General features: G+C 34.0%; 1 protein-coding gene across 1 annotated transcript; it reads left to right on the forward strand.

Moving 5' to 3' along the window:
• The first annotated feature begins 3,790 nt into the window (after positions 1-3,790).
• LOC140155132 (vesicular glutamate transporter 2-like) lies at positions 3,791-24,389 on the forward strand. The gene is made up of 11 exons (XM_072177846.1): positions 3,791-4,020; positions 6,422-6,540; positions 7,649-7,763; positions 9,765-9,852; positions 10,321-10,407; positions 11,435-11,574; positions 14,931-15,080; positions 16,017-16,149; positions 17,769-17,879; positions 18,856-18,983; positions 19,161-24,389. Exons 1-11 carry the CDS (start codon positions 3,907-3,909, stop codon positions 19,470-19,472), a joined length of 1,497 nt encoding a protein of 498 aa, XP_072033947.1. The 5' UTR covers positions 3,791-3,906; the 3' UTR covers positions 19,473-24,389.
• The last annotated feature ends 2,437 nt before the right edge of the window (positions 24,390-26,826 follow it).

Here is a 26,826-nt window from a genome sequence, read left to right on the forward strand (position 1 = left end):
CGTTACTGTTTTCCATTTTAAATGCAAAACTGATAATCATTTCTTTAGGCTTATGTGTGTTAAATCTACTAATGTGTTTTAAATTTACTTAATTATGTTTCAATTCATTACACAACTTACCTTATTTGAAAAAAGACAGATATTGAAGACACAAGATAGGATTTATTTATATAATTTTAAAAAAGAATTTGTGAAACAGAATACACATATCAAAATCTAGTTAATGTGGGTTAATTTTCAAAATACGAACCACAACGTCGGATACGAGTTATAACTATTAGTCCATACCTTCCTCGAGTCAGTAAAGTGAAATCACATTTTGAGATGTTCTTAAAAACTGTTATTTTTTGCAGGAATCTGTTACGCTTGTTGGATTCCTTGCGTCATTTCCTTTCTGAAAATGTATACTTTTATATTCTTCTTATCACTACATTTAGAGATACAATAAAAAACAATAATTAAATATTATTACTGACTCGTGGAAGGTATACAGACTATAGGTAGTTGAACTCATAGGAGCTGAAAATTGAATACAAATGGCATGGAATGTAAAAAAAAATGGTTTCTGTCGTTGTATTTGTTGATGTTTTGACATTTTGTTTACTTTTTCATAAAACAACCAAAATTGATGTTTAACACGACAACTAACAGTATGGATATTTTCACAGAATATCTTTATTATCAAAGATTAAATTTGAGTAAATCAAATTTGTCTTTCTTGTTGTATTACCAGTGTATATTTACCTCAACAATATCTTTATTGTTGTCAATGTTGTATATTGTAAGAGAACGTATCGTAATTTTTCACCCCAGTTAATTTGCGTGTCCTCATTTTGCTCTTATAATAAAGAAGACTGAGAATTCTCTGAATATTGTCACAGTAAGTTCAGTACCGCTGTGGCAGGCTGTGTGTCACCTTTAAGCAAGATTGATTTCAAGTGATTCTGTACAATATAGAACTGTAATAATGATCAAGTTAGACATTTGTATTTCATTTTCAGCTTTTTAGGTTAAGTAGTTCTTTATCAATTTGGTGGACGAACATGAGTAGTGTAGCATCTGAACGCGCGCTCGCCACCATTACATTGCCTGCTAACGGCAGCGTTTTGGAAAGTATAAGTCACAGGTTGGCTTTCCCCACTTTTTACCCCATTTCAATATAATGATTCATGACATGACATACTACTCAGGGTTTACAAGAAATTACTGAGAATGGAGGACAAAAAAACTCCTATTTAAAACACGAGGGCGCCATTCAACTAATTTCAGAGGAAACAGGAAACATTTCATAATCATTTTTATGGGGGTTGTTTGAATTGATATCTCTATCATAAAAATAATAACATACATACACTCTTAAAAATTGAGTAGAAAGGTCACAACTCAACAAATTGAGTAAAAAGGTCACAACTCAACAAATTGAGTAAAAATTACTCAGATTGAGTAAATAATACACAGCATTAAGTTCTTATTAATAAATAATACATGTACCTCGATGTTGGGTACTGTTTATCAATATGAGCTCAATATTTGGTATTATTTGCTCAATTTGAGTAATTTTGTTGATTTTTTTTTCATTTCCTAAGAGTGGTGACCCCCCTCCCCACTTTCTGTATTCATCAAAATATGCAGTAAAGAGCATTTTGACCTACGCAACCAAAAGGAATACGTATATAGTTATTTTGAGAGAATGTTTTTACTTTGTAAACTCATAATCAAAGTGTTCTATTTGACGTATTGTGAAATAGCCTAAGGGAAGAAGATGTAGCTTATATAAGTGTTTTAGTTTTATTTAGGCCATGTACTTATTATATGAATGTCTAGGTCTACATGCATCCCTGCGGAACCTTAATCTATTGAAAGTGTTGCTAGTAGAGTTGGCCTGTGGTCAACATGTGACAGACTCGCCATTAGTATTTGTAAATCCAGTTTTAAATGTCGACTTGACTATTCCCTTTTGATATGAAAAGGTTCCAGGCAAAAGGTGTTTAGTAACTCAGAAGCAATATCCGCCCATAGATTTTGTTGCTTACCATGACTTTGTTCGTAAAACACAAAACACGATTTGTCCCTTTTTCATTAGAGTTCTTGTTGCTAAAATCTGTTAACACCCGTGAAATAAATTCACAACTGCCGGTTACCGACCACTCAACGTGCCAATACGAAAACAAATTGAATAACATTTCTAAAAATACCAGCGAGACTAATTAAGAATAATCTCCATTAAGTCAGCCTTGGAATGGAAATGTCAGAAAATTGAAAGAAATTCCACCGTTTGCAGCGGAAATGTGCATACACTGGGAGTATTTGTCAATATGCTGACCGCGCCTTATATGAGAACATATTTAACAGCCCTAGTCTAGTCACGGGGAATAAGCAAGGATACTTGGGGGAATGAATTGGAGGGCACCAAGAGCACTTTAAACTCTTCAACGCACCCTTATGTAATCTAAAGTAGGGAATTACGCATGGATCGGGTCTCGTCAGGAATACGGCTTTGAATGGGTAAATGTGAAGAAAAGAACAATTGGTTGATATTAACAACGGTTATTGAGACTGAAATATAAGGACAAAAAAGGACAAATATATGATTTGCCTTGCCGCAATTTCGATGGATCTTTATGGGTGATTTGAATAAGCATGTCTTATAGATATTGTAATCATGATGAAATGGCTCTCTTTTTAGAATTCAGACCGATTTTAAATATTAATTATTCTGTCAAGTTATACACAATGCCCTTTGTCGTATAAAAATGATATATGACTCCATTCAAAGTATACTTTAACCAATGGCGCGTTAACATTTGTTTGTTTTAATGCGGTATCAAATGATGTATTGCTTTTCAGTTGATATTAAAATTCACTAATGCCTTTTTGTACTTTCGTAAATTCACCGATGCGAAGCTAATTTTTGCTCTTACACTAATATAATGAATATGAATAGAAATTGAGTTCCAACGCAATTTTTAGCCCATACCAAATTGAGCAGCGGTTTCATATAAAAATACACGGTGGTACAAAAATATCAACAAATATATATAAAAAAATGTTATTTTACATGACATAAGCTCAAGCTCAAGCATTCGACCAAGTGGTAATAATTAGTCCAGTGTAGAGCCTTTCCCAAACATTATTACAAACGGATATAATAATCTCAAATTGATAGACGGCGAGAAAGAACGGGACAAAGGGAAAAGGGGACCAATTATTTTTTATTTGAACCTGATTTTTCCACACTCTGTGGATACCAATCACCGAAACGCCTAAAACAGAATTATTATTGTTATACCCAGTAAGCACAAAACGTTTTACAGAAAACGTTTTATTGTCGGGTTATATAAAGGATACAAATGACGTTCCAAAAAAAGTTTTTGAAAATCTGATGCAAAACATTCTAACATTAGCGTTATTTAGGAGTTGACAAAATATTTTCAGTATTAACAATAACATTTGACAACATTTTGAAAATGTTGTTGTTGTGATTTTTCATATAAAATATTTTAAAAACGTTTTCATGACCTTTGTATAACCCCACATTTAAATGTCTTTGTTATTAAACCGTTTTGAATATAACAAAAACGTTCATAACATGTTTATAACAAGTTTAAAACGTTTTAAGAACATTTTTGTGTTTGCTGGGTACTTCATAATGAAATTATTACAAAATATTATAACAACCTATTTTGTTAACACACTAACACTTGAACAATTTTGTGTTTTCTTCCTTTTGTTACAGAATTTCCAAGGAACCCTTCTCATAGAGAAGATAAAGCGGTTTTAGTTTCTCAAGACTCAGAAGATGGAATCACGGAACTGGATGCTGATAACGGCCAATATGTGTCTGGGAGTAGATATAGTTATGCACAAAGATGTTGTAATATATCCAAACGTTACGTAGTAGCCATTATGAGTTGCATTGGATTTTGTATATCTTTTGGAATACGCTGCAATTTGGGAGTTGCTATTGTTGATATGACTACAAATAATACAGTCACAATCAACGGAAAATCTAAAATTCATGTAAGTATTCCGGTTGGTTCTGATGTTTGAAGTATATAAATAAGTTTTACTTTTGCTAGGAGTGTTAACATCACAATCTCATGAGAGATATTTCTAATTGTTTTCAAGGCTAACAATAGTTAACCACTTGTCAAAAATACAACTTTGATGAACATAGTAAAACAAGAGTACGGTAGCTCTATTTTTATTCAATGTATATTTTATTTCTCTGAATCGCCAATTATAAACGTACCGTAGGCGTACCCGTTAGCAACTAATTGCCCAGGTTTGAAAGAATCATTAGTCGAATGGTTATCTAATTTGGTAATGGTATCCTTGCGGCAGAAAACCATCTTATTACCGCTTAAATGGCCAATACTCATGTTCACGCATAACAACGTATAAAACATGCATAATTGTACAATGTTCGGCTATTATTGTTGTTTTGCCAGTTTAATTAATGAATGTCAAAGCAAGCATCCAAAGCACGTATTTTGAACGTTCCACTGTACTTTTGCTGCGCTTGAATTCGCGTGAAAACATCCAATAAATGGCTCTTTTGTCCAAATCAATTGTAGGATGTGGCATGCTAGAAAAGGAAATTAATTTGACGATACAAAGAAAATCAATGCATCATATTATCGACTTTTATCAAATGAAGAGTTGAATATAGCTACAAAATTGCGAGAAAAAAGCAAACTTAGAATTCACAACATACAATATGACGTCAAAATATTTCAATATGTAATTGATTTTTTACTACGTAACGTTCGTAGATAAATTGATCATTCTGAGGTACCAATCTACCGTTTGAAATCAAGTTCGCTCAATGATATCACAATGCCGTTTCGCTGCTACAGTAACAATACCACAATATCATTGATGCCAGTTATAGAGTTGTATATCCGGGTTCTCTGTTAATTAAAGTTTTAATGTCCTTTCTCAAACTATTCTCTGACATCATATGCGTCTATTATGCACGAGCCCCACAGGGTGGAGTGCATTGAACAAACGCATCAACTCAACATTAAGTACGCGCTTGAAGAAAGCAGTTGCCTCAACTCGTTGACGTCACTGCCACATCAGGGCGAAAAAAATATTATAGTGCATGTGCGTTCTTTAATTTGATAAAAAGAAAAAAAACCAGCGCGATGTTGTTTGAAAGTCAATCTTTGTTTTTAGTTTGATAGCGTTGTTTACGTTGACACAGCAGTGATCGCGCACGCCTGAGCAAATAACTCGAACGCTGGACCCAGTATCGATTGATCGGTGGTGTCTGGGAATTATCAATATTATACTTCATGTATTTTTTCAAATTTTCAATGAGAGTACCCTTACTAGTAAACAATTTGAATATTTTGGCAAAAAGTGATATTTTCTCTTGAAATCCCACTATTTTGTAATCATTGGTAATATAGGGTCCACAACTTATAAGTTCCCCCTAATACTTTTTAAAATAAATCGACAAATATTTTATAAAATGTACAAATGTAAAAAGGTATGTGTAGCCCTATTTGTTTTACACATGTGGACCAATTAATAGTGTCACACATCATTGCGTTCAGTCACAATGGCTAATTGTGTAAGAAAAGAGGCCGTTTTAAAAGTTGCACCTGAGTCCATAGCAGTCAGGTTTTCTTTAACAAACACATGAATAGACCTGGTCTACTGTATTGTTTAAGAGCTGACTCCTGTGGACTCAGATGCAACTTTTAACACTGTTTAAAACGGTCTCTTTTTTACATAATGAAACATTGTGACTGAACGCAATGACATGTGACGCTATAATTTGGTCCATATGGGTAAAACAAATAAGGCTACCCATACCTTTTTACCTGTTTGCATTTCGTCAAATATTTTTTGATTGATTCTAAAAAGTATTTAGGGGGAACTTATAAGTTGTGGACCCTATAGAACTCGGCAACCGGGCCATTATTGTTTTCACTGCCTCGGACACTTTATTGGTGTGTAAAGGATATTGCATAACCCATTTTTCTTGAAATCACATTTATATTTGTGCTATTTTAAATTCCTTGTTATAAGAAAGCTTCAATTTACCAATTTACTGCTGGGCATACATTGATTGAACTTACACAACACAACAATAATTTCCCCGTATAAAATAAAGTTGAAAGGAAAGTATACAAATGTGATGGATAGCTGTCGAGTAAATGTGTATAAATACAAAGTATTCTATACAATTTATCATAATCTATCAATGTAAGGGAAACAGAAATATGAATGGAAAATTATAATATTTTGAAGGCCATGTTTTGGAAGACGACAGAAATGTTGGTATCATTGAGATTCTTAAAACAAATCAATACTATTAGCAATAATGGATCTACATAAAGTATAAAATACTAGAACCCATTAAGAATATAAGCATGGTACATAACATTAATATTTTATATTCCTATAGGTTCAAGAGTTTGAATGGAACCAGGAGACTATTGCTTTAATGCACAGTTCATTTTTCTGGGGCTACATCCTAACACAGGTACCAGGAGGATATTTAGCATCAAGATGGAAACCAAACAGGTATTAAGAACTCAACAAAATAATACATATAGTATATTTGAGATATAATAGGTTAAATTAATATTTGCTTTTTATTTGTCTCTTATAATATATGCGTAAGTGGAGTGCTGACGTGTTTACTTGTGCGTTGATATAACGTGTTATTGTGGGGTGTTCGTGGTTGGGTTGCTCGGGCTAGTCCAACGGAATAAGTATTTGTGAGTGACTTATCATTATAGTAACTCACTGAACACGAACAATTTGCCACGATTTTTGAGCGGTTCTATCTCGTCGGGATACAGCTTTAGTGTATGAGTCCATTATTGCATGATATGTTGAGAAAACGCATAGCATCGTTTGAAAGGAAATTGTCATGATACGCGAAAACATAAATCAAAACTTATTTGAAGAACGATAAAGAATAGTTATATTTAACCTAAATTATATGTGGCCGCTGTATAAATATTTATCAAAAGCATATGCCGGGTCATTTTACTTGTTTCGATAGTACAGACTATATGTTTAAAGTCATATATTCGCAATTGTGTGTCTACAAAATGCAAGGATATTCATAGCGTTGAAAGCAATTTCATTAATCGTATTCAAATGATAAACGGAGATTTCAAGTAGCCCATATTCACTTTTCTACAGTTATAAGAAAACCCCATAAGAAGGTAGAGTTACAATGTACTTGCTGTTCAAGGCAGAACATCTAGTATTTTAACGCCATCTTAGGACATTATTTACATTTGCAAAAGGTTTATAAGAAACACGTTTCGTCTCAAATTATATTTGTAATGCAAGGTATAAGTCTACCCAAGAGGCCGTTTCCTCTGTAGAAGTGACAAGCAGTGGCATAACTGTCAGCCTGTTTTCAAATATTTAGCTTTATCACCTACTAACACATGAAATATGACATTCTGTCAATCAAAAAGGGTTCCAAGTGGTGGTTTCTAATAACGAGACACACCAAAGTGTTATTAATAAGTGTATTGCAAACTCAATAGCACGTACCTTTTTTTGCATAAAGAAAACGGAAACGTAGATAAATTTTCATTTATGGTGACTGAAAAATTAGATGAGAACCAAATATTTGATCTATATTTTGTATTTTTCCTTTCTTTGACAGAATATTTTGTATAGCTATTTTCACCACCTCATGTCTCAATTTGTTGATTCCCGCTGCGTGCCATATTCATTATTCCGCTGTTATATGTATTCGAGTACTACAAGGGTTTGTTGAGGTAAGCTTACTAATATTTTAGTGTGTTTACAATGGAGTGTGTTCCAATTGACAGTCTCATAAAGTATTCTTGACTTGATCTGATAAAGTGTTATTTGACTTGACTAATCTTAATATACCTTAATCCTTTTGACTGGGATGGCAGGAATTATATTTGTCCAGTTTTAACCATTTAACTAGATAAATGCAGCGTACTTCTTAAATAATACATTGATCTTGTATGAAATGAGTCTTTCTTGAGTTAAAGCCAATGATATATCAAAATTAATGTTTTTCCCTCCCAGGAAAAATCATGCACATAGGGCATAAACTACACCCCGTTATATGAAGCATTGGGATCTCCTCTATAGACACCATAACGTTCCTCTTGTGTGCCAGCTTTATTTGTCCTAGTATTTAGTGCAAACACCACTATCATTTCGTTTGATTTTGTGAGTGAAAATGTGTAAAATGTGTAAACTCGTCAACCAAGAATTCCACTTCCACTTCCACTTGTCCAAGCTTTTATCTGCCCATGCTGCTTGAAAGCCCTCAATCTCCGCAACCGTACTCCTTAAATTATATTATTTTTTAAGGATATCTTTCATCATAATGTGGCCAGAATATCTAGGTTTTCTCTCTCCTTATACCTTTTTTTCAATATCAGACTGGAAATATTTTTTCAGCAGCCAGATAACCCAGCAAACACAAAACGTTTTTAACATTACTTGTATTAGAAAAGGCTCCCAGAAAATGTTTAAATGTTGGGTTATATAAAGGGTATATAAAGTATATATATGTGACCGTCCAGGTCGAAACGCTCGTAAAGTCGGCCCCTGCTCAAATTTGTTTTCTTCCGTGTTTAGAAAATATATATCATAAGCTTTACAATGATATATCATTTAACTTCAAACGATATCCAGAAGCGGGGTTATAACTTGTTAAACTTTGCTCCTTCAGTAAAAGGGTACATTATTTTGGCACTACATTATTTCTTTTTTTCCACATTGCTGGTAGTAAATATCATATGGTCATAATTGGCGTTCACTTCAAATCATCCCCAACTGAGCGAGGTTCAGGAATGTCCTCTCATTGTTAATTGTTGGTTAACCCACCACTTGAACAGGATTTAGCCAAAGCAAACAAAGACTTAAGCTTTTCACTAATGCTATACATAAGTATAAGCTTATTATCCTCTTCAACAATAGGATTAAAGATTGGTGTTTGACTGGACTAAAATGAGAAACATGTCGTACAAATATTAGGGACATATGAATACAACCTCTATGCATATTTTGCACTGTAACTCGAAATACAATTTGCCGACTTTACGAGCGGTTTGAGATGGATGGTCACATATATAACGTTTAATAACATTAAAAAACATTTTTTTGAACACTTACTGCAAAATATTCTAACATAATGTTATTTATGTGTTGACGAAATATTTGGCGAAAATTTTGGCAAAACATATTTTACAATAACATTCGGACATTTTAAAAATGTTGTTGAAGTCTTTTTTCATACAAATCGTTTTAAAAACGTTTTTATAACCCGACATTTAATGTTATTAAAACGTTTTTACGAAAACCAAGACCCAAAATATAACCCTTTTTAAAAACGTTTTAAAATGTTTTGTGATTGCTGGGTAAATCTCTATTTAATAAGAGAACAATATGTTTTTATCGTCGTACATTTTGTACATGGTAAAATCAAACCATCTTAATATTTAATACTTTCGCTCGTTCGCTCGAATTTAATATACACTTAACAAAACGGAGTTTTATTTAAATTTCATCAAAGTTATTGTCTATATCAAATATCACACCATGTAAGTCTTCGGTGGCCGGAATACAATAAATACGGTTGAGTGTTTGAGCACTTGGTAATTTAATTTTAAGCACTATGTCTATTAAATAACGTATTATCTTATCCTGACTTTTTCACGTATTATGTACTTATTTTCAGTTTAATTTTATCATCTCTTTTTATACCATGTACTCTTTCCCTCATGCTGTCATAGGGCGTTGAATACCCTGCGTGTCATGGTATGTGGAGTAAATGGGCGCCACCTTTAGAAAGAAGTAAATTAGCAACTTTAGCCTTTTCAGGTAGGTAAAAAAGCGCATCCGATATTGCTTTAAAGAAAAAAAGAATGATGTTATTCTTTATACTGATTTGATCAAGATACAAAAGCGATCATTGGCGTTTGTGGTCATATAAATCCTAGGTATTCATAAGCTATATAAATTTGCCAAAACAGAAAGTACATGTATAAAGAAAGTTTACACAGGGTGTGTAAAATGAGAGTACGCAACCCATCTGTTTCAAGTGATATGACAAAACTACCTAATTGGTTAAAAAATCACAATTACTGTATATTTAAAAGTCTATTATCTATAATAATTTCATTGGGATCTCTTAAATGTTGCATTTAGAAGAAGTTTTTCAATACCTAACTTTATCAATCATTTGATATAGCTTGTATCTTGTACGATTTTTTGTTTAAACCATTTAATAACAAATCAATAACATAAAAAAGGTTTAATTTCAAATGTAATTTCGGTGTTTTTTTCTACGTTCATATGCTGGTGCTGTACTTGGTATGCCTTTAGCTGGTATATTAACAGAATACGCTGGCTGGGCCTCTGTTTTCTACGTTTTTGGTGAGTACGATGGATTTAGATTCCACTGAGTTATTAGCCATGAGCGACTGAGTCTTTGTCTATTGGCTGCAATTCAAGATAAAGCAATGGTTTCATTCGTCAATATTCGTCGCCTGTCACTAACGACTTGGTTATTGTGGTCTTACTTTTGAGTTTAAAAAAACACATCTTAATTACAAGATTAATAAATGAACAGAAATTTAAAATCGCAATAACATCCGATTAATCGGTAAGATCTTATTGGACAATTAAATTTCAATTGAGGTCTTGCATGTTCTTTATGTAGCATATCCTTACAAGGACTAATTTAATACTACATGTATGTTCAGGACAACATGTACGAGAAAATATTTCAAAATAGTTTTTAAGTTACACAAGTATATAACTTCGAGGTGTGCATTGTATTTATTTGAATATGGCATATTGCGTTACAAGCCTCTTTTGAATTTTATAAATGAAGTGGATGACATCTATATATTTGTCAGCAGTTCGTCATTTTGTAATAATGTTGGTTTTTTTGGTCGATGTAAAAACATCCTGATTTTGCAGATTTTCTTACTGTCCGAAATACCTATTGTCACACAAATTATTGTTGCGGATTGATTGAGGGCGTTTAGTACAGAGAGTTCCACATCAATCAGTGAAAAATAGTGTCTGAAAATAGGTGCCAAACTTCGTTCTTATATTTCTACTTAGGGCTAACGTGCGCTAATAACCACTTTGAAGATAATTTAATATTACTTAAACAAAGCTCAAATTGAATAAAGCATTTAAACTGGGCCAAGGTTTTTTAAGAACCATAAATGCACATTCTGGAATTATTCCTCGTCTCAGTCTGAGATGTTTTAACGCACTCCGACATGTATCTTATTACCAGCAATAATGTATTTTGTATAACGCAGATCTGTTTCAAACCGGTTTTAAAAGTATCATGTTGAATCCCGTGCAATTATCTAACATACGCTAATAGGCATAAATTGCCGTTGATCATTATAATTGGTGTAACATTTCTTTCTTTCTCTTACAGGTGCTGTCGGTATTGTTTGGTTTGGTTGTTTTATGTTTTTAATTTATGAAGACCCACATTCTCACCCTACTATAACACCAGAGGAGAGAACATATATCGAAGAGAGCATTGGCGAATCGTTAGTAATGATACCTCATAAGGTACGCCTCTTTACCATTTTTTGTTTACCTTTGTTTTCTTAAGATTTTTGTAACGTTTTTTATTAGTGAAGACGTGTGTGGGGATATTTGTTCATATTAACCTTTTTTTGACACCAAAATTCGTCAAAAGATCCACCCGTGTTTTTAACAGGCTTGACATTAAGTATGGAATATTTCTTCACGAAGTGCCAATACTAATCTAAAAGGGATCTGCATAAACCGCACGTAAAAAACAATGTTTGATAGAAAATGTGCTTTCCATGAGTTAATATATCACGGTGCTCATAATGTAGTGAATTAGCCTAAAATGGCGGATTTAAGGAGACTGGATTTGAGTTTAGTGGGGTGCAAATTTCAGAATTTGGGCAACATTTCATCAAATTTATTGAAGTTCGATGTAATATTTACTGAACCTATAAATTTCAATTAGTGTTGGTCAGAACTGAAATGCACTTGTAATGTACCATTTTTAAATGTGGGAGAAGGTTTTGAAAAAAAATGGCTCTTAAAGGTGATCCGTTTGAATGGCCCCCTGGGCCTAAATGTTATTAAAAACTTATACTTAAACTGTATACAAGAAACAGCGTAACAGGATAACCAGGAATCCGCGCAGTTGTTTTTGTAGTTTATAACATTTGACCCCAGGGGCTCCATTCAAACTTTCTGAGTACGTACCACTTTTAAGAGCCATATTCTAAGCTCCTCCTTTTTCAAAAAAAGTGTACATTGCAAGTGCATTTCAGCTCTGACGAATGCCAATTGCTGATGAAGTTCAGGAAATATTACCTCAAACACCAATAATTTTGATAATAACAGAATTCGTGTCCCCACAAAGCCCAAATTCAGCCTTCTTAAATCCGCTATTTTACGCAAATGCACTACAGTAAGAGCACCATAATGTAAACCCATGGAAAGCACATTTTGTATCAAACAATTATTTTCCACCATTTCCCGACACATCCCAATTAATATTTAGCCCGTGCGGTTTATGCAGACTCCTTCCAGACTCTTAGCACTTTATGAAGAAATATTCCGTACATAATGTCAAATCTGTATAATATTTACCATATTTTTGTCAAAATGTCATCCACCAGGGTCATGTAGAGGTCATTTGTGCTTCTTGAAGCACATGTGCTCTAGTTATTTTTGTACCCGCTGCTTTGTTCCTTGTTGTGTATTTTCGAGCACGTCTGATGTCGCTTCTTACACGTTGGTTCCATGGCGGCTTTTATTTGCTTTCACAAGCCACCAAGTAGTGAAGAAGGGCAGTACACTTCATATGTGGAATAATATTTTGATAATGAAACTTTAAACTGTTATTGCATTTTAAGTGAGCATCAATCTAAAAGATGATACCTGATACACAAGCTCTAGAAGCAATATTATCGGCTTATACAGACATTAGGTCGCTATCTATATAGTTAGCAACATTCGATACATTTGGGGGAGATGTTGAGTATGTTCAGTTACCGAATTGCCCTTAAAATGATCTATGACAAAAGCATAACAATCACATCAAGGTGGCGATTCGTAGTAATTTACAAAGAGTATCTTGCAGAATCGGCAACATAGGCAATCAGTGGATTACTTTTGGTGCTATGGGAGACAGTTTACGTGTAAAAAGACATGGATTCGTCCCATGATGCAATTGGGGCACAATTTAAGACAAAATTTATTAATTCTTCTTTCAGATTGACACGGTACTTTATCATTTAGATCAATAATTGCCTGGGCGATATATTAGATAAAACGATATAATGAACAATGTTTTTTTGAAGAGTGCATTTCCAAATGTGTAGAAACGTGTAGTTCAAGTTTAATGTAGTGATAGGAATTTCATATGGGCATTTAATTCCAACTTCTTTATAGTCATATTGGTTCATGTAACGAAAGCATAATACAAGATTGTGTTGAAACAGCAAATGTGTTAAGGAATACAACTTCTAGACTACTAAACAGATTGAACTAAAACGTATTTTAAAGTGTATAATTCAAATGGGTCCCGGTTGTCGAGTCAAACATTGTGTTTATCTTACTCGTGAAAAGGTATTATATAATGCTTTAGAGATATGTAGTTTAAGGCTCGGTACCGACTACGGCATCGCAATTCAGTAGTTATTCTAAAAACGATCTGATTTTGAACGCTGAAATCTGGGTTGTTTAGGTTTGCCTGCGTAACGTGTTGTTCCGCACTGAATACTATCTGCACCGCTACATTTTGTTACATACCGGCATCTGTATCAATGTAAAGTCGAAAGGAGTACATTTGTTACAATTTGGTTTTACTCCAAGACAACTTCCCAAATGGCCATGAGCTAAACCAATCAGTGTATTCTTTGGCAAGCCTGTTTCGTACTATTCACAAATTGAATTGCTAAAGTAGAGCAGGTCACGTTGAAAAACACACAGATTTCATTATGTTGTGCTATTAATGGGTGAAAATGGTAATTTGTTAATAATCATACATCCATGATATATATAAACAGTGTACTTCGGTTATATCTATAAATGCGCTTTTATAAATGCGCACGTGACCCATAGGCACGACATACCAAGACCAGCAAGCGTGACCAAATCCTCATTCATTGAACACTATACAGAAAGGGATAGGAACTGTAGATTAATATCATCAAATTTAAGTATTAATTGAATTGCAAAATTATTACACATTTTGCAATTCCGAATTTAATATGTTATCAAAAACAACAGTTTGAAAGTATTTGACGACGGAAAAAATATTCAACGACGGAAACGTTTACAATATAATCACAAAGTTGAACAAAATAAACAATTTTGCTGCACAGCAGTCTCATGTTGTTCCGCCTGTGCATTCAAATGTAAAAACCACTCGCTATGTAGAAGGTAACTTCGAGACTTACTGTCTATAAGCTGTTATGGCAGTGTGGAGGTGGTCACGTGCGCAACCGAAGTACAATGATAAAGGTGATATTTGTGATAAAAAAAACAAGCAGATAAACACACTCGCAAAGATATTTACAAGTAATAGTATAAATACGTGCCACTAAATAAATTGCGCAAGAAGATACTGATATGACAAAACATTTGACATTCCATCTAATATATGTTCTTATGTGTTACCAGGAACTGATCCTGGATTTGAAATTGCCCAAATTACTGGGAAGACTGAAGGGCTAAACAATTGTTGAATAATGATATTATGACATTTTGCATGATCTCATAGTTTTTGACGAAGGCCTGGGGTCCCCTGCTGCCTAAATCCGGCCCTGGTTATAGGTTATTATTTCACATTTAAAAGATAATATTTGTACACATGTAGTCTTTAAGTTTGTTTACTTGTTTAATACATTGAATTACGCGTTGTTTTATCTTATCAGTTTCACTGGACGCCATGGAAAGCGTTTTTTACATCGATGCCAGTATATGCCATCATTGTAGCAAACTTCTGTCGTAGCTGGACTTTCTATCTCCTGCTTACAGGACAACCAGCCTATTTTGAACAAATATTTGGGTATGAAATTTCCCAGGTAAGATATCGACTACACACAACGTATACTTATTTATTTGTATTAGGCACCGCATCGAATTTTGTCATAGAACAATCGGTGTCCGTGTAGGTACAGTTGACTCTTAACATCACACCCTGGTGATGTAATAAATTGTATCAAGAATAATAATTAACATTTGCTTAGTGTTATTGTTTTTTAGTTAAATAAAAAACGAAAGCACTGTGCAAATGTTCAGGGTACGATACAAAGAATCATCGTTGCCTATCGGGGCATCGCTACTGCTATAGGACCAAATTAGATGTTGTGCCTTAAGGTTATAGTTTAAACACTCGTCCTACTGACCCATTTTTGTAAGGCGAACTACCAGGCGGGAGGGGTAATACCAAGCCTCCCTGAGATTTTTAACTGGTATACTAAAACGCCTTGCTTATAGACAAGGAATCCGATATCAACGTTTGCATAGTATTTTTATGGGACACGAGAGCACATAATACACGCCACATTGCATTCTGAATACGATGAATGTCCTTCTGATATTAAATGATTTAGATTTTTTGAAAATCGCGATATAATATTTCAAGGCAAATAATTGAAAATAATAGATCGTAGATCGAGTTTAATCTTACATGATCGTGGACCAGCAACATTGAAGCAAAGCTTCTCTCTCCTTTTTACAATTTCAATCCAATACTCTCTGAATTATTTGTTAAAATATTACAGGAGAATTAAATTATGTTTCATTTTGGAATATGTTAGGGGGATGTATGCCGTCTTCGTCTTATTGACCAACACGCACTTAGTACATATCATTGGAAAGTGAGTGGGTTCTTGGGTAACACGGGCTCCCATTTGATGGGCGTAAGGTAGGGGATTGGTAAAATACAAATAATATTACAAAGTTCTTTTGCCTAAACTTGAACATTTTCATTAATAAGAACAAACTCATTTCCACAGGTTGGTTTTGTTTCGGCGTTACCACACTTGGTGATGGCGATTATTGTCCCTCTTGGAGGTCAACTTGCTGATTTTCTACGTAGAAAACAACTTTTAACAACGACCGTTGTCCGTAAAATATTCAATTGTGGTGGTAAGCTATACTAATTTACTTATTGATTATTGCCCTACATTTCCTTACAACTTTAAAGTGAAACAAACAATTATCAACAAAGCTTACGCCCTTCTAAAAACTCAGAATGCTAATCACTCGCTGGCTATTGTTATGCAAGGCTCACTTGGTCATTTAACTAGGCACTGGAATCGAATCCGGTGTTGAAATGAGCAAAGGTTTGAGTTACACCTTTTCACATAATTATCGCTGACAAATGAAAAGCAATAATGTTAATTTTCTCAGAAAAAAAATAATGCTTGATACTGATTTTTTTTCAAATCCCGGTGTTAAACTTATTCTAGTGTAAGATTTTCGAATTTGACAGGCTACAACTTGGCCCGTAACCTTTTGTTGGATCAACCTTTTAGCCCGCTAATGAAGAATTTTTCCCAACTTTCTGGCGTACATCATTGGGGGCTATATATCATAGTTTTGTCAGAATGTCCGTTTTGATTTCGCCATTTTTCACTTCCGACTGAAAACCACTTTGGGTTTAAAACCACTTTGGACGCCGCAATAGAAGGTTTGTGTGCTTGCGCCCACATTGGGACAAGTCAGCACACCCTTGGGCTGTGTGAGAACAATGGGTCCACTTTCTCAAGTGGTGAGCTCACACATAACTTTCTATTCATCACTTATTGACAGTCACCTTAAAGAAAAAACTTTTATGAATAGCCTGTCGGCAAATCAAATCGGCATCAAAGCGCCCGGCTCAGCGCAATCATGATAATAGGCTATTATAGACTTATGGTACTAGGCACTAGTGTGTGTCTTTTCTACACTTAAGTTGAATTTATTACTCCATTGCTTAGCAAAAAGCATTTGGTATTTGACCAACGCAACAAAAAGTGCCTAACCTCATTGGCTAAAAAACAATTGCTATCGCTCAGTGATGTAGTATAAATTCAGCTTTAGGTGTTATGATTGCAGACAAGATCTGCTCCTCTTTTTAATTCCCTGATTTTTGGTTTCTGATCAAAAGAGAAATTAAAATTCACTTTCACAGAACTTAAACTTATGGAATGTCAGGACCTCCGGTCAGGTCAATTTTCGACCTAAGCTACATAAGTTGCCATTCTGTAATTAACGTATGGTCCTTGTTAGTTAATAATCCGTGGCTAGTCTCGGAGTACCTTTGACCATGCGCATAGAATAATTGACGTAGCTAAATCAGGAAAATGTTTATATGTGATGCGTTATATCTCAAAAATCATTGTCATATTGGGTCGATTTATCAAACAAAAGTTTGTAAAGTACTATACTTATATTTAGTAATTGGAAATCGGGAAAATGTTAACAAATCAATGTTTTTACCTACCGGTACCGGTATTACAACACGTGAATAATAATTACAGACAGTGCCTGGTTGACCTGATCTTTATACTAAACCTTTAACATTTGCCCTATGAACTCTAACCCCCTGCAATGTATGTATGTATGCATGGCGGGCGTTGAAACCTGATTGGCCTAAAATTGTTTCGGTGTTCAGGGTAAGGTTTAAAAAATATGTAGTTTGACACGATATTTTTAATACATATAAACATGTCAAAAGTCTGTTCATAATTAATTTGTTCAAATTTCTTTTTGCCTTTACAAAGGGTTCGGCGGAGAAGCAATATTTCTTCTAGTTGTTGCGTATGCCAGGAGTAAGGAGTTAGCAATATTTGCTCTCTGTATTGCAGTTGGTTCTAGTGGCTTTGCTATATCAGGTATGTTAACATCCCAGCAAACACAAAAACGTTTTAAAAACGTTTTAAATAAGGAATATTTTGGCTTTTGGTTTCGGTAAAAACGTTTTAATAACATTAAAATGTCGGGTTATATAAAGGTCATGATAACGTTTTAAAACGTTTTGTATGAAAACACACTACAACAATATTTTAAATGTTTTCAAAAATGTTATTGTAAACTATTTTTGCAAACATTTTTGCCAAATATTGTGTCAATACTTAAATAACATTATGTTAAAATATTTGAACCCAGCAAACACAGAAATGTTCTTAAAATGGTTTTTCAAAACCTTTTAATAACATTTAAATGTCAGGTTATATAAAACGTTTTTAAAACGTTATTGTAAATATTTTGGGCAAACATTATTCGCAAAATATTTTTTCAACCGCAAAATAACATTCTGTTTAGAATGTTTTGTATCAAGTTTTCAAGAATGTTTTTGGAATGTTATTAAAACGTTTTTATACCCTTTATATAACCCGACATTTAAACGTTTTCTGTAAAACATTTTTGTTTGCTGAGCAGTAGATTATCCAAAAATGTTTTTAAGGTTATGAAAACGTTTTATACTCTTAATATACCCTTTATATAACCCGACATTTAAACGTTTTCTGACAACCTTTTATAACCTTTTGCGAATGATGTCGAAAACGTTTTGTGTTTGCTGGGATAACCAACTCAAAACATAAATATGATTGTAAACCCCTTCTTCATCTTCAAAATGGTGTATCATTCTTTAAACACTGATAGTATTTGTCACCGCAACATATCGATGAAGATGGAGAAGAATACATGAAGAAGAAGAGGCCAAGACTAAGAAGGAAGAAAAGGAGAAGGGAAAAAACAGAATAATAAGTTGAAGAGGAGGAGGTCGAGGACGAGAAGCAATATCAATTAAAAGAATCAAAAGATTTTCTCAATTAACAAGTGCCTTATTGTTGGGTTTTTTCACAGGTTTTCAAGTCAACCACCTTGATATCGCCCCTCGTTATGCCAGTATTCTAATGGGTATATCAAATTCAGTGGGGACACTAGCTGGAATGTTTTGCCCAGAAGTAACTCTGAATCTCACCACAGATCACGTAAGTTTTAATATTTGTTAAAGTTATTTTACACAATCATGGAATTCCAAAGAAAGAACACTTGTTAAAATGCACCCTTTAAAGCAAAATGTATATGTTACAAAGTCAACAGAAAAAAGGAAACCTATTATTTCTATTAATCTGAAATATTATTTTTGTACCAAATTCCTTTGTTAGACTGCTGACCAGTGGGAGAAGGTCTTCTTGATTGCTGCATGTGTACACTTTGCTGGCGTTATTTTCTATGGTATATTTGCATCTGGTGAGAAGCAACCTTGGGCAGAGCCAGTACGACAAGAGTTAGAGGTGAACGGAACTGAAGCGCCACCTAAGGGTTACGGAACTTTAACGGAAGATCAGATGAACGAGAAGCCACCGCTAGCTAATGGAATATGTATGCCTAATAATGTAGTATATCCATCAATGAAAACAAAATTTGTTCAGCCACCTTCACCGGATGACTCCAGAGATGATAGTGACTCACCTTGAACAAATGCATACATAGTTTGAATCAATAGATGAATAAAGCATATCAGATTTCGGTGTTCACCACTGTTTTGGAAACTTTTGTGGTTATTTGTGAATTTGGAATTCTACCAAATGCCAGTTAGTCGCCGTGGTCTACCCGGAGTTTTGTAAGGCGTTTGACTGAATGGAAAATGGTTCAGGCGTTAAAATTCCTCGAAAATGTCACTGTCGTTTAGGTCTGGGCCTATGAATTGATTTGAAATGGAAAAGAAAATGGTATATTAATACTGTCAAAACTGTGGTGAATGCCAGATCTTGAGTTATTATACGATGTCTTCGTGAATTAACAGCCGTGGATATCAAACGAAAAAAGAGTGAAAACAGAAGAGAGTTTTAAAATAGTGATAAAGGAAGAGAGAATTGGATTGTCTTTATTATCTATTCTACCGTTCTTATCTTATCTTTCATTCTCTATTTTGATCCTTTGTCAACGCTTCGGAAAATCGTCACTCAATTTTCCGTATTGACTAGGATCCTCACATCTGCATGTACGTTAACTGGTAAATGTTTTGACACCTAGTTTTTTACACTAATTTGTGGTGGTTCTGTTAATTTGTATAGTTGTATTTTCAAGCCATGGGCACGTGCCTGAATACCACACAATTGATTGAACCCGGTTGCTAAGAAAAATCGGACAGTTTTAGAGCCGTCAACCAAGCTTTTTGCTCAATGATTGCATTTCTTTAGTGAACCGACTTGAGGACAGATGGTATTCTAATGGTTGTATATTGTATGCGTGGAAGCAGTAGTTCTAACCAAGACGTAAAATGTTGAGTGGATGTGAGAGAATGAAATGTCGCTTTTGATTGCACCGGACAAGGTGTAATGTTATAAGTGTATTCAATTCATGATTCATCAACTCAATTTTGTAGCTAACATAAGTTGTGTTAGCTACATATCGTAACAAAAAGCAATACATAAACTTGTGAGTAGATAGCAACAAATACACGACCTTGACTACAACTATTCTACCGATAACCGTTTAATATTATTGATCCGCTTAGTTTTGTTTCTCAGTAAATACTTTTTTCTGTAATTAAAAGGGAATATCGCAGAATTTCAATCGACGATTCTCTAAATTTGTAGTAAATAGATAATTATCGAAATGAAGGAACCAAACAGACAGGTTTGAAACTAAACAAAATACTTACAGCAAGCGGCAACACATGCACCCGAAAAGGAAGAACACGGTAATAACACTGTGCAGTGACATCGGTGTGCTTTTTGGTAACAGTTCTTACAAAATGTATCACCTCTATCAAAAATGATTATTTTGTTAAACGAATAAAACATTGTTGATCCAGTACACATGTGAAAACATAACGGAAAGTTGTGCCTATAAGCTTACGCGATATCGAACACGTACTACTAATGGGTAGATCAAAATATCGTATTATAGATATTTATGAAATTTAAATGGTTTTAGCTAAATAAACAATAATTGTTTCAACTAAATTCTGCTGTAGCAAGAATAGATAAATAGTTAAGTAATTTACACCATGCACATATTGGGGAACATATAGCAATACAATAAAATAGCTAATTATAAGAAAAACAATTTTGGGTTTTCTCATGCTTCAGTACAGTACATTATTTTCATTAATTAATGCTACATGACAATATTTTTTTCTTTATGGTTCGAATTTTAAACATGAAAATGCGCGGTTGATATTTCGCGGGGTTTGCAGCATATTGGCGAATACTATAAACCGTCCCGTGAAGTGCCTCACGCAATTCGCCGAACGCGAGTAGCGACAATGGCAAAACGGGCTATGCACTGTATAAAAACAAAAACATCGCCCTCTGTAGTTAGTACAAAACGTGGTGCGGAAGCGGACGCTTGTCTGCTATTCGTAATTTGGTAATGACGTTATATGATGAAAAAATTTAACATTTTGTCAGTTTCTATTTACTTTTTGTTATTCTAATCAGAATATGTTTTCAAATGTATGGGCTTACGGTATAGTCCTGACCAAAGTATGATTATAATAATCAGTCACAATCTACGGGTTTAACAACTTTGCCTGCCAAAATAAAGAAAATGACAGGAAGACGGCTTACTTGCTGTCAGTGCAGTTACTCTGCTAGACAGTTGACGTCATTGTACTTAATAGGACTACAGGGTTGTTACCATCAAATGGCTGGTTTCGTTAAACCCCGTATGTAAAGGAGTATGGATTGGGAGACTGCATGGCTGATTTATGGAAGGCTTTTGATATCGCCCATTATGTTCATGTAAAACTCTATGATAAACGCTGTGTGAACAATGAAACTGTGCGGTATATTTTTATATGAACAATAGAAAACTATTTTATTCGTGTAAGTCAATGTTATCTCTGTTCACCGTAGATTTACAAAAATAATTGTGTGATATTATAGAAATATTGTAACAAAACAATGTGATTATAAAATATTATTTTTATATTTGCCTTAAAAATCCAGTACAATAAAAATATAGTATTTAAGCCGAGTCGGCAAATTGTTGTACGCTACAAGTGATAAAACAAACTTTGAGAATTTATGCAAGACCCAGATATACGCCCTCACTTTCTGCGTTTCCTTAATTTGTGGGTGACGTCAGTATCGTTTCGCACAGGCACAAATCTTCATCGCATTTATGTACATTATCTTCCTATTATTATCATCACTATCAACAATAAGCAGTCAGATTTAGTTCAGAGGAAGTAGTTGCATTATGAGGACGGACGCCTGTGCGTAATTGTGCGAGTTCGTGCGAGTCTAAAGTGCACTCGATCAATACAATAGATTTGGCCACGATTTCCGCATACATGAATATCATATCACTATAATTTGTCCCTATGAAATGCCATTCGCGATTCGCCGAGTGAGGGAATAGTAACAATGGCAAAAACGGGTTTGAACTCCTAAATATTTGACAATGTTAATATATATATTCATTAAAATACAAAAAGGGCAGGTCATAGTTATAAGGGGTTCCAGGTATCCAGGAATTGAAACGAATTCTCTCATCAAAGACAATTGTCTCAAATTAATTTTACACCATTGGGGATCCTGGAATTTGTGGAAGTTCTTAAATCAAAGTTTGTAATCTACCTTTTAAAGAATTGTTTTATTATGTTAGTAATTATAGTATTTAGAAACTGTTACTTAACGTTATTAGTTACCGTGTATTATAGGGAGATAACATGTAGTATATTATTAAAATTGTATTTGGAATATATTGTAGGTACTAACGTGCTTAAAGCCTTTTTTCACGTACTTATATACATAACAGTGGTGAAAAAAGACCAAGTCACACAAATCTTATAAAAAGAGGTCATCTTAATGTTAGTTTTACACATAAGATGCGTGACTTGTGCACTTTACCAAAATGTACTATTTAGGACAAGAATCACATGGTGCTATTCCCCCTCCCACATTGTAGCTTAGCAACTTAGACGAGCAAATTCTGAAATGTTTCAGGAAATAATTTATCAAGTTGGGGATAGAATAAATATAAATAAAATAACCGTAATGTCAAAACAACTCGAAGGTGGTATTAAAAAACAAGCATCTTTGAGAAGTTATATATGTGATAAAAGTTGTCCCCTTCCCTTTTTCATAAATTGTTTCGTTGTCTTAATATAGATTGTTCTGTTGTCTTAAGTGCAACTTTTAACCGCTATTAATGGTTTGCAGTAGGATGTATAGAACACACATGAAAGGTTACATGTCAGAGGTTGTAGCTCCATGTAACTTGGCTTTTATTCTTAATTATACGATACGGATGAGAATTAAACCTAGTTTCATTTTATAAAGTGCAATAATGGACATATTTTACTTTACGTAAGGTCATCAGTAAATTCACCATTTAACGCTATCTTGATTCATCATTAATAACATTGCTAGTAATCGCAAGCTTTATGCTTTTCCCGGTATAAGTTTCCTGGATACCTTTTGCTCGTATATCGTTATGAGTTTGACAGAGTGCCGTATCTGGATTCGTCTCTTTTTCGTCTCTGTTATGCTTGAATTCTCTTGAATTAGCGAACAGGGCATAGACCGCGCGGCGCTAACCTTGATCAACGCTGTGTGCCACCCTGTTTCATTTACATATCACGCTGAATCAGCGTTCAAAAAATGATATACTGCCCTCTTGCTCTAAAGCATTCTGCCAAACTCATAACGAGATGTCGTCCTTTAAATTCACGCCGATCTGCGCCGATGCGCCCATCGTTTAGCGGACGTCGTTACTGCGCATTGCAAGTCGGCGTGACGACAAATGGCGACATCTCTGGTGTACTCGCAAAGGCTTATGAGATTTACCGAAAAGGTCACTACTCTCCCCACAAGATGGACACGACTTCCGTTCCGGTGGGCTATTGTATAGAGTAAATGGTTTTCGAGACGAATAAAGAAATTTATATCCACTTTCTTTACTTTAAGTATTATTGCTGCGAAAAAAAAAAAAAAACGCTGAATAGATATTAGTTTAAGAAACACCATAGTTAATTATCCAAAACAGTAAACTTAAGTATATTATGTACGCAAATTAAGTGCTGTTATACCCTTTATATCCATTTTTGTAGTTATTGTAATTTATGTACGTTAACAACAATTTTCCGCCCAACACAATTGTATTTACTTTCACTCTGTATATAGACTGTTTTCCGAAATTTCCAAAGATATGATTAAAATTGCGCTGTAACATATGTTAGAAACAGAATATAGTGGAAATTTGTAATAAATTGTACAAAGAATGTAAAGTCAACTAAAATAATTTAAGCAATATTCTATCTCAAATATATGTCAATGATGAACAAAGATTCGATCGTGTGCTTGTAAATGTCAAAAAAAATCCATACTTATAGCGAAGTAAATTAAACAAACTATAAAGAGATGTTTAAGAAAGTGAAACCTTTGTGAATTTGTCTTTTTTAATAAAAATAACCAGGCAAAATAAATTTGTCGGTTAATGTCGAAATTCGCCAGATATGAAGGAATCTTGCTTCACATTCTTCTTAATGATTAAGCAACATATGCTTGATATTGATATACTAATGAGACACAACAACATAATTCTCAATCTTATGTCCATATTCAAGGATTCAGAATCTTTTAAAAATGATGAACTTGAGGCTTATACCGACATCGATAACAACACCGCCAGTGGAAGCACCCAACATAACTGCAACACCCACAGAATGTCAGTGTCTTATTCTGACTCAGCAACAAACGAATCATTCTCGATAATAATAAATTCATGTGTTCAGCCAAAATTATACCGGATTCGAATTAAGAAATAAAGGGTAATGTAGTATCCTTTACACCCAATAGTTCATAAGTCTGTTCAAACAATTAAAGTACACATAATAGACAAGGTCACTAATCTGTTATCATGTTATCTTATTAAATCTTTCAACGTCAAGCATACCCAAATATGCTTGGGTCATCATCAGACAACCTAATTTATTTATTTATTATTTTATTTATTTATTTATTTGTATTTTTTAATTCGATTCATTCATTTGTTTATTGATATTTTTTTAAAATTTAATTAATTAATTTGTATTTATTTGTTTATTTATTTATTTGTTCATTTACTTATTTATTTGTTTATTTACTTATTTATTTATCAACTTACTTTCCACCACAATAGAAAACATGAAACGAGCAACTAGAAAGAAAAGAAACAGGAGAAACTAAGAGCAAAACAGTCTGCCCGTTTAGCAAACTAAGCAAAATTAAATGGACATGAACTACACACCATATAATATCGTATTCTTTGACATATTTTAGTATAGAATTAGAAAACAGAGAAACACTTAATCACTTCTACCTCATTTAATTTTAGGTGAAGCTGGTTTAATGAAAATAAAATACAACAGCCAGTTGAAATTATAATAAATGGGTCATTAGTCACAGACAACGAACGTGTAAAGAAATTAGATTTCACTTAGACTTAACTGTCACATCGCGTGCATCAAAATCTTATTAAAGTAAAGCTTCTTTGTTTTTAAGATATTAAAATCACTAAGCGTATAGTTTTATATACGGCGCAATGCACACGCTTCTGGTATATAAACTATGCCCAAGGAATTTGTATCAGCAAAAGAATATTCAGAATATTCAACAAGTCCAGCGAAAATTGATCTCTGTGAGTCTTCTAAGCTATATACCATATCCCCCATGATGTGGCAGTGACGTCACTCGCGCATCTATACGGCATCTTTAAGCGCGTGCGTGTGTAGTACACCAGCGCTGTGAGCAAACGCTAGTGATTTTAGACTGTGCCCAAAGAAATGGCTGCTGACGTCACTGCCATATCAGGGTGAAAAATCGTATAGTCAAGAAATGTATACAATAACCGAGTGAGAGCAAGACCTAACTTTACATACACCCATCCCTCAACGCATCAGACAAACATTAAAATGCACACGCCCACAGAATTTTCACCGCAACATACCGGTCTCAAAATACAGACTGGTAAAAATTACATTGACCAATTGAGTTCCTAACTATGACTAAAAGATAAATAGAGCCATGTGATCGAAATAATTTCCTCTAGCGAGGGGTAGAGGTTAAAATGTCAATATACCCCTCTCTCGAAATGGGAAAGTTTAGCCATTGTTTTGTATTGTATCTTTAAAAGCAATGATGATGAGTACATGAGTTATATATAATAGATAAGTTGAATTCTGACTTCATTGCCTGGCAGTATGCGAACAAATCATCACAATTCCCATCGTTTCTTGCCCGCCACATCAAAATAAAGCTATTGAAAAGTGTAGTAGCTGTATGCCGTTGGCTCAGGCATATCGATATACCAGTTCCCTGCATTTGTTTATAGACATTGAGGTCAACTCATCTATAGACCACTTGACATCATTGTTTGTCTACAAATGGGAGGTACAGTCTATCGATATGCTTGAACGAACCGCTACACTGTTCAATGGCTATCTTTTACTATATGAAATGTGGTGTGCGATTTAAAATGCACGTGTCCTGAGCAAACTACGATTCGTACGCACACTGTAGAGCAAAGAACAATGGAAATTGTCAGAAAGAAGTGATGCAAACAATCTAACTATATAGCACAGCAGATTTGTAATTTTGTTGTCCACCACAACAACTTACCTTATGTTTATGTTTTTAAATCATCAACTTTCTCAAAAATTTTGAATTAATACCTTATACTATTTTTATACCTTAGAATATTAAAAATTTTGATCAAAATTGAAAAAGGGCAAATTTTGATCCCTTTTTACCAATATTTTTAAAACAAAGAGCAAATTCTAAAATTTGAAAAAGTTGTAACTAGTTTTGTGGCTTGAGAATATAAACATGTTGTTTT

This window comes from Amphiura filiformis, chromosome 6, assembly GCF_039555335.1.
Source record: "Amphiura filiformis chromosome 6, Afil_fr2py, whole genome shotgun sequence".
Classification (NCBI taxonomy): Eukaryota; Metazoa; Echinodermata; class Ophiuroidea; order Amphilepidida; family Amphiuridae; genus Amphiura; species Amphiura filiformis.